The following is a 9,502-nucleotide window of genomic DNA, read 5'->3' on the forward strand; positions in this document are numbered from 1 at the left end:
CCCTTCCCCCTATAAATAGTGGGGAGTGGGCGGGCTGCCATACCCTTCCCCTGGCGCAGCCCTTCCCCTCTCCAACTCCACCTCTTCCTCCGTAGTGCTTGGTGAAGCCCTGCTGGAGAACTGCAAGCTCCTCCACCACGCCGTCATGCTGCCGGAGCTCTCCCTCAACTTCTCCTCTCCCCTTGCTGAATCAAGAAGGAGGAGACGTCCCCGGGCTGTACGTGTATTGAACGCGGAGGCGCTGTCCGTTCGGCGTTAGGTCGGATCTTCCGCGATTTGAATCGCCGTGAGTACGACTCCCTCATCCGCGTTCTAGTGACGCTTCTGCTTAGCGATCATCAAAGGTATGAAGATGCTCATCCTCTCCCTCTCTTGTTGCTAGAATCTCCATAGATTGATCTTGGTGTTGCGTAGAAATTTTGACTTATTGCTATGTTCCCCGACAGAGTGCGGGTTGATTTTAGCAAAATACAAGGTATGTTTTGCAAATACACGAACAACTCATCGGTAGTCAAACATAGTCCGTTGGTTGTCCATCCAAAGGACCAAAATTGCACGGTGCACTCGGTGCACATATTTGTCCGTTTCACCTGATACATTCTCTTTTCTCATATGCTTATACTATCACATATGCCCGTGCATTGCAACGGGAAAAATTGATGTTTTGTGCAAGCATAATAGCACACAACATCGGATTCACTGTGAAGAACATGCTGCAACGCATCAACCTTCTACAAAACAAACATAAAAAAATACGATGCAATTTAACCATGTTCATATTTTCTTTATCGGGCATAATCTCCTACTGATTCCATGTAAATATAATCCTTCCTTTAATTATCATGATGTCCTCATCCGTTTAGTTGGGAATCACATCCTTCCTTTTCTAATTTAGTAGCCCAACATATTGAAGTCTACATATTTTTCCTTCTAACTATCCTAACTTTTTACCTCAAATCCTTCTTGTAGAATTTATTAAGACCACGATCTTTCTTTTAGTTATTCCACCGGTTTACCCATAATCCTTTATTTAATTAGCCACATCCATTTAAATATTCTATTTAAGCCCATAATCCTTCCTTTAATTAGCTCATTTGATTAATTAGCTTGCTCTAAACATGAGGGCTGCCACTCTATAGCAAGTTGGGATTAGTAAATGTGAAAGGCGCATAGGTCGTTGGTTGTTACATCGAAAAGTCCTGTGTTCAATTCTCACAATGTTGATTTATTTTATTTTGACCCAATTATTTTTCACGGTCTCTATAAAAGCCCAATAAAGACCCATCAACATACATGTAGCTCGCCCAGACCGCTTAGTGAAACTTTAATGTGCACTAAAAGAAAACAAAAGGAACAAATAAACCAAACCAAGAATACATATTCCCTTTAATAGTAGGTATAGATATAGCACATATGTCCGTGCGTTGCAACGGGAAAAATTGATGTTTTGTGTAAGCATAATGTCCCACGGCACCGGATTCACTATGAAGAACATGTTGCAACACATCATCCTTCTATAAAATGAACATAAAAAATACGTTGCAATGTAGCCGTGTTCATATTTTCTTTGCCAGGCATAATCTCCCACGGATTCCATTTAAGTACAATCATTTTTAATGACATTTAAGTATAATCCTTTCATTAATTACCATGATGGTAAACCGGTGAAATGATCCTTCCTTTTAATTATCTTACCTTTTTACCTCAAACCCTTCATGTAGAACTTATTAAGACCATAATATTTCTTTTAGTTATTCCACCGGTTTACCCATAATCCTTTCTTTAATTAGTCACATCCGTTTAAATATTCTATTTAAGCCCATATTCCTTCATTTGTTAGCTCATTGCTTAGTTAGCTCGCCCTAAACATGATAACTGTCACTAGCGAGTTAGGATTAGTAAATGTGAAGGCCACATAGGTTGTTGGTTGTTACATCAAAGAGCTAGACAGGAGGTCCTCTGTTCAACTCCCACAATGTTGATTTATTTTGACCTAATTATTTTTCGCGGTCTCTATGAAAACCCATAAAAGGCCATCAACATACAAGTACATTGCCCATATCGCTTAGCGTGTATAAACCAAACGAAAAGAACTAAACCAAACCAAGAATACCTATTCCCTTTAATAGTAGGTATAGAAATGACATATCTATTATTTGATAAATAAAGTCGTATTATTGTAAAAAAGAAAGTTTTTCCTCTCTAAGTGGTGCGTCATGTCTGTTTTGGCCAACCTCATGATCCGAATTGTATCCCACACTTTGTGATTTTTGGGGAATAAAAGTTGGCTTTATACCCTAGAAAAAGGGATGAGAATGCAACGGCAACGCGTGGCATGCAGGACGTGGGAACGCACGAAGAGCACGAGCTGTTGAAGCTCCTGGAGAACCGCCCGTAGCAGTTAGCCACCTGAAGCCTGCTGCATCTGCGCATTCCATTTCCATCAGAGAGCTCTCAATGATGGGGATGGTGACCACCACCGGCCCCGCGATGAGCATGAAGCTGCTGGTGGACACCAAGGTAGGGCGCGTGCTGTTCGCGGAGGCCGGCAAGGACGTCGTCGACTTCCTCTTCTCCCTCCTCGCCCTGCCCGTCGCCACCGCCGTCAAGCTGCTCGGGGCGGACTCAATGGTCGGAAGCGCCGGCGACCTCTACGCCAGCGTCCAGAAGCTCGACGGCTCCTACGTCCTGCCCGGGGCGAACATCGACGCGCTCCTACGCCCCGCAGTGCCCACGCCGGCGGCGGCCCCCAACATCTCCCTGTCCCTCCTCCTCCTGCCGAGCCCGTCGCCGGCTTTCTTCAGGTGCGGCTACTGCCACAGCCCCGGCTACGTGACGGAAGTGAGAGGCACCAAGTGCCCCAGATGTGGCAACCAGATGGCGGACGCAATCCAGTGCGTGCGGCCCGATTCCTGCGGCTCTGGGCACGCCGCCACCGGAGGGGCGAAAGGGTTCGTGCAGGGCGTGGTGACGTACACGGTGATGGACAACCTCGCCGTGACCCCCATGTCCTCCATCTCCAGCATCACCCTGCTCAACACCTTCGCCGTCAGGGGCCTCGGCGCGCTCCAGGAGAAGACCGTGCGGATCGGCTACAAGGAGGTGAGTGACCATTGTGGCGCATACCAATGCCATCTCTCTCACTTGGCCGGAGGCCCAGTGGCCCACACCGCACGATTGTTGATCGAGCCCTAACCATTGATTTGACGTGCAGGGTTTGGCGATTCTCAATGCGGCGCTGCAGTCCAAGACCGTCCTCACCGACGTCTTCCTCGCTGGGTGCAAGACAGATCCGGTGTATGACTGACGCACGCAGGGGCATGGAGAACTCATCTAGCTTCGGCCAGCAATTTATATCTATACTGCTAGTACATTATTAGCTTAATTAAGGAGCCTTCTGTTTCCTGGTTGAATGTTGCATAGTTTAAGACTTGAATTACTAGTACCGATGGGATGTTAAATTGTAGGAGATGCGATTGATTATGCTCTTTCAGTCTTGTTCGTGCTGCTTTGGTTGCATTTGCAGTGGCTACATAATGTGTTCTCCTGGGGAGCCATGCCTGGTTTGATTCCCGGTCTCTGGTCAAAAGCTGTAGCTGCAAGCGCCGCAATGTTTTTCTTTCTTTTAAATGATAGTTATCCTGCATTCATTAAAAAAAAGAGTTGCTCAGTTAATTAAGAAAAACCAAGCACAAATTAAATTGTCCAGTTAATTACGAAGAACCGGGCGAAAACCATCACAACAGCTGAGCAGCACACAAGATACCCCACGCATGCCACTTCAAAGAGGGTCTCATCGTTACACATGTGTCATCGTTTCTCTAGAGGTGTCATCGCCATCCCTAAAACATGAGCAAATGACTCCGACTTCGCCGTACGTGATCAAAACCCAGACCGAAGAGGCTGTATGATGATGCATGAAGATCCGCGTCATACCCAGCCACCTAGGATTAGACAGCGCAGCTCCGACTCTGATGAAGAACCTGGCGCCACAGTGTTTTTGCATTTTGGGCGCCGACATGAAGTCAAAATTTGATACGTGCCCGGGTTATGTACGTGTCCAGGGCTAGTGACTGTCATATCCCAATCGTAATGTCCAGTAGATTATTTTCTGTTTTGGGTAAGTGTACTTATGTTATATACTAGCAGTACTACTCAACTACTCAAGCAATATAAATGCGTTGTACAAGTATAACTAAGTTAGTCTATCCTTTCCGTGAGAAAAAGTTAGTATATCCTTGTTCGTCATGGATAAACCTCTGAGTCCTTAACCTTCCAAAGAAAACATACTAGAATCCAATTATCCGAAATCCAGAATAAGACGGGAAACAAATTAAGTTTGTTGTATCAATAATCTACAGACTTTTGGAAGGAACAACAGAGCATATGGAATCAAAATCTGATGTTCAGTTTTACATATATCCCCAAGAACAAAACACAACGTTGAACCAACTTTTGGAGGAAAAAATAGAGCATATGGAATTAAAATCTGATGTTCAGTTTCTCATTTATCCCAAACATTAAAAAATACATCAATCATACTCCGTATGTTTGGCGTAATCTTAATACAATTTTTTTTTTGAGACAATACAATATTTTATAAAATTTGGGGGTTTCCGTTGAATCATAGGTGGGCTTTAAGCCCATATGAACAATGATTCCTGATTAATCTTAAGGCCTATGTATGGAATGGCAGGTGGCGGGAAGTTTAGTCACACCTTGCTAGTTCAGAAGAGTTGAGACCCCTTCACTACTATGAAAAGGCCTGCTAGTGGCGCACCTGTTTTGTCTACTAATGGCGCACTACAGGTGCGCCACTAGCATCACGTCATTAGAATTTTTACTAATGGCGCACCAGGCAGTGCGCCATTAGTATAGCCCACGGTGCGCCATTACTATCTGACTTAGTAATGGCGCACCACATAGAAGTGCGCCATTACTAAAAATAAATAAAAATATTTTTAGAATATTTTTTTAAAAAAAATTCCAATTTTCTTTTCGTTTTTTTCTTAATCTCAGGTCACTATGGCTTAATCTCGGGTCAAATCGCACTAAGTGGTCAAATTTCCCAAAAGGTCACCCATCCTCACACTACTTCAACCCGAACACGCTTAACTTCGCAGTTCTGTCCAACCCCAGCACCACCTCACTTAACAGGCACTTGTTGATATATTTATCATATCAATCCTATTAAACCTTGTTGATGTCTAGGACTTTGTTCATGTTCATGAGTATGATGAAATTTTGAAAAATATTTCAAACTTCCCGGTTATATTACTTATCATTTTTATAAAAAAAATTCAAAAAAAATCCGAAACTAATTTTTTTCTGTTACTAGTGGCGCACCTAGCAAACGATGCGCCACTAGTAAGTTTGAAATTTTTTGAATTTTTTTGCCTCTAGATCTTGAAAGCCCCGTAACTTTTTTTCTGTTAGGTTTTTGAGGATTTTGAAAATGTCTTTTAAATTCGGATGTAACTTTTCGAGTAGATGATTTTTCATATAAAAAACTTTTTAATCCGAGATCGTATGCAAAAATTATGCCCATTTTACAAATTCCAGAGAGATTTTGCAAATAAAGTCAAAATTCATATTTGTAAATTTTCCCAACAACTAGACCACATATCACATGGGAAATTTATTTTCTTTTATTTTTTTGACATTTTCTTTTTTTAAAAAAAAAACTGAAAAGGCGGTCCGGGGATGCATTCGGTGGAATTTTTGGGCCAAGTTAGTAATGGCGCACCGTGGGAGTGGTGCGCCATTACTAGTTGAACTAGTAATGGCGCACCACACACACGGTGCGCCATTACTAGTTTTGAAAAAAAATTGAAAAAAAATTACTAGTGGCGCACCGTGGATGTGGTGCGCCATTACTAGTTTAACTAGTAATGGCGCACTATCCCCTGGTGCGCCATTACTAGTTTTGAAAAAATAAAAAAACTGAAAAAAATTACTAGTGGCGCACCGTGGATGTGGTGTGCCATTACTAGTTGAACTAGTAATGGCGCACTATCCCCTGGTGTACTATTACTAGTTTTGAAAAAAATTGTTATATAGTAGTGGCGCACCACATGTCTGGTGTGCCATTATTGTATAGTAGTGGTGCACCACATGTTTGGTGTGCCATTAGTGTCCATATCATCTATAGCCCTTTTCTAGTAGTGCTTTATAAGGGATGCTCTACCACTTGCCATTGGGAGCTTGGAAAGAGGAGTGGTACACGCGCGATCCTCCTCCTCCTCCTCCGCTGCGCCACGCGCGCGCTCTCGCGTAACCTAGCCGTCATCTACTGTTCCTTGCTCTGTGCTGCCTTCGACGACCGCGTGCACGGTTGGTCGGGAGAGCAGGTGCCTCTGGAACCCTATCGTTCGAGATCCTGCCCGGGAGATCGGCAATAAGGTTTTTGGGGAGTATCTCGACGCGACTGCTCCCGACCCGTCCCCAGCTTCGTCTGCCTCTGCTTCCACTACTTCCCCTACATCGACACCATGGCTGATGATGCCGCCGCCAAGAAGAAGGCCACAGACGATGCCGAGGCTGCTGCCGCCGCCGCCCCCGCCGCGTTGGCCTGGCTAATCGGAGGGTATGATCTGTTCATCCCTCGTTTACTCGTATTTGTGCTAGCCTTATATGTACTGCTCATAGATGGTTCGGTTTCATGCTCTGTACGTGCTAGTATGCTTAGGTATCAGCATGAGATGCATGTCGTATTTGCCATGCTTACTGTTTACTCATTGATTAGTCTAATCGGAAAAGTGCTAATATTTTCAACAATCCAAAAACCTTATTTTAGGCACTTTTCGATTCAAGGCTTTGCTGGTACTCTGAAACCGGAAAAGTTTACCGGGACGCATTTTAAGTGTTGGCTGACAAGGATCACCTTGTGACTCACAACAATGAACGTGTTCTAGGTTGGTGGAGTGTCTCCCACAGAAACGATTGTTCCTGAACAGGAAAAGGCTTTTAGGGAGGCAACCACCATCTTTGATTGACGCATATCTCCATATGCGTGTTGCCAAAAACTTGTGGGGTGCGCTCGAAGCTAAGTTCGGCGCAACCGTTGCTGGGAGCGAACTGTATGCCATGGAGCAGTTCCATGATTACAGGATGGTTGATAACCGTTCTGTATTGGACCAGGCTCATGAGATACAGTGCATCGCTAAGGAGCTGGAGCTCCTGAAGTGTGAGTTACCGGACAAATTTGTCGCGGGTTGCCTTATTGCAAAACTCCCTTATGGATGGACGAACTTTGCTACTTCTCTCAAGCACTTGAGACGTGAATTCTCTATTGAGGATGTCATCGGTCATCTCAGTGTTGAACAGAACTCGAGAGCAAATGACTCACACATGAAAGGGGCAGTGGGTTCTTCTAGCGCCAATGTGGTGCAGAAGAACTCCCACAAGTTCAAGGGAAAGAACTTTGTCCAACAGAATACTACCTCTAAGAAGAAGGGTAAGAAGAAAGACAAAAAGATTAGATGGCTGCTTTACTTGTGGTTCAGAGGAACACTGGGCAAACAAGTGCTCAAACAAGTACAAAAAGTCAGGACAGGACTCCAAGTCTGTCAATGTCACTCTGAGTAACAATGATGCGGCATCTGGGTATGGTAATCTGTTTACCATACTTTCAGTTTGTCAGTCCATCGATTGGTGGGTTGACACTGGGGCCAATATTCATGTGTGTGTTGATGTGTCTTTGTTTTCTTCTTACCAGGTCGCATGAGATTGTTCCGTCCTGATGGGGAATGGCTCGCATGCTTCTGTTCATGGTGTTGGCATGGTAGATCTGAAGTTTACTTCGGAAAAGATCGTGCAACTAAAGAACATGCAGCATGTCCCCGCCATCAAGAAGAATCTCGTTAGTGGCTCCCTTCTATGTAAAGAAGGGTTTAAGTTAGTATTTGAGTCTAACAAAGTAGTCGTATCTCGGTATGGACTATTTGTTGGAAAAAGATATGATTGTGGTGGTTTGTTCCGCCTTTCCCTGGAGGATTTCTATATAAAGTCGTGAACCAAATTCATTCTAATGTGAACGAATATAAGGTTTGGCATTCACGTCTTTGTCACATAAATTTCGGTTGTATGACGCGGCTAGCAAAGATGGACTTAACCCGAGTTTCACTTTAGCCAAAGGCTCTAAGTGCCATGCATGTGTGCAGGCTAAGCAACCTCGTAAGCCTCACAAGCTTGTGAAGGAGAGATACCTGGCACCGTTAGAGCTCATACATTAGATCTCTGTGAGATGAATGGTGTGTTGATTAAAGGTGGAAAGAAATACTTCATGACTCTGATTGATGATTCCACTAGATTCTACTATGTGTATTTGTTAAATACTAAGGATGAGGCTCTACACTAATTTAAAGTCTATAAGGCTGAAGTTGAGAACCAACTTGAGAAGAAAATAAAACGAGTCCGGTCTGATCATGGTGGAGAGTACTTTTCTAATGAGTTTGATTTATTCTGTGCGAAACATGATATTATTCATGAGAGGACGCCTCCCTACTCACCCCGGTCAAAGGGGGTTGCCGAATGGAAAAACCGTACTCTAACCGATTTGGTTAACGCCATGTTAGATACATCAGGTTTATCCAAGGCATGGTGGGGGGTGGTTGTATTAACATCATGTCATGTCCTGAATAAAGTTCCCACAAAGGATAATGAAACTACTCCCTATGGGCAATGGGAAAAGAAAAGAACTACACTCTCTTACTTATGCACTTGGGGCTGCTTGGCGAAAGTCAACATGCCGATAACCAAAAAATGCAAGTTGGGACCAAAGACTGTGGATTGCATTTTTCTTGGCTATGCCAAGCATAGCGTTGGCTACAGATTTATAGTGGTGAAACCTGATGTACACGACATGAAGGTCGGTATGATCATGGAGTCTAGAGATGCTACATTCTTTGAGGATATTTTCCCCATGAGAGATATGCAAAGCACTTCTAGACTGGAATCTGATGAGACTTCTGAACCTGCCATTCCGATGTAATGTTATGAACATAAAAGTGATGAGAGTTCCACGGAAGATGATGAGAAAGCTCCTGTTAGGAGCAAGAGACAGAGGACTGCAAAGTCTTTTGGTGATGATTTCCTCGTGTACCTCGTGGATGATGACACTCCCAGTTCCATTTCAAAAGCTTATGCATCTCTGGATGCTGACTACTGGAAGGATGCGGTCCGTAGCGAGATGGATTCCATCTTGGCTAACGGGACTTGGGAGATCACTGATCGTCCTTATGGTTGCAAACCATTGGGATGCAAGTGGGTGTTCAAGAAGAAGCTTAGGCCCGATGGTACTGTTGAGAAGTACAAGACTAGGCTTGTGGCCAAGGGTTATACCCAGAAAGAATAAGAGGATTTCTTCGACACTTATTCACCTATGGCTAGACTAACAACCATTCGAGTGTTACTCGCTTTGGCTGCCTCGCATGGTCTTCTCGTTCACCAGATGGACGTTAAGACGAGTTTCCTTAATGGAGAGCTAGACGAGGAAATTTAC

The 9,502-nt window shown here is 44.0% G+C and overlaps 1 protein-coding gene across 1 annotated transcript; it reads left to right on the plus strand.

Annotated features, from left to right (window-relative positions):
• The first annotated feature begins 2,363 nt into the window (after nt 1-2,363).
• LOC119280866 lies at nt 2,364-3,483 on the plus strand. Its single transcript, XM_037561567.1, has 2 exons — nt 2,364-3,102; nt 3,215-3,483. The coding sequence occupies exons 1-2, from the start codon at nt 2,458-2,460 to the stop codon at nt 3,305-3,307; spliced, it is 738 nt and encodes a 245-aa protein (XP_037417464.1). The 5' UTR covers nt 2,364-2,457; the 3' UTR covers nt 3,308-3,483.
• Nucleotides 3,484-9,502: the final 6,019 nt, after the last annotated feature.

Source organism: Triticum dicoccoides, chromosome 3B (genome assembly GCF_002162155.2).
Source record: "Triticum dicoccoides isolate Atlit2015 ecotype Zavitan chromosome 3B, WEW_v2.0, whole genome shotgun sequence".
Taxonomy (NCBI): Eukaryota; Viridiplantae; Streptophyta; class Magnoliopsida; order Poales; family Poaceae; genus Triticum; species Triticum dicoccoides.

Bases quoted from the DNA above. Each gene is read 5' to 3' on its own strand.
- LOC119280866 (XM_037561567.1), top strand. From the start codon at position 2,458: ATGATGGGGATGGTGACCACCACCGGCCCCGCGATGAGCATGAAGCTG. The intron at 3,103-3,214 runs GTGAGTGACCAT...TTTGACGTGCAG, and splicing joins TGCGGATCGGCTACAAGGAG to GGTTTGGCGATTCTCAATGC.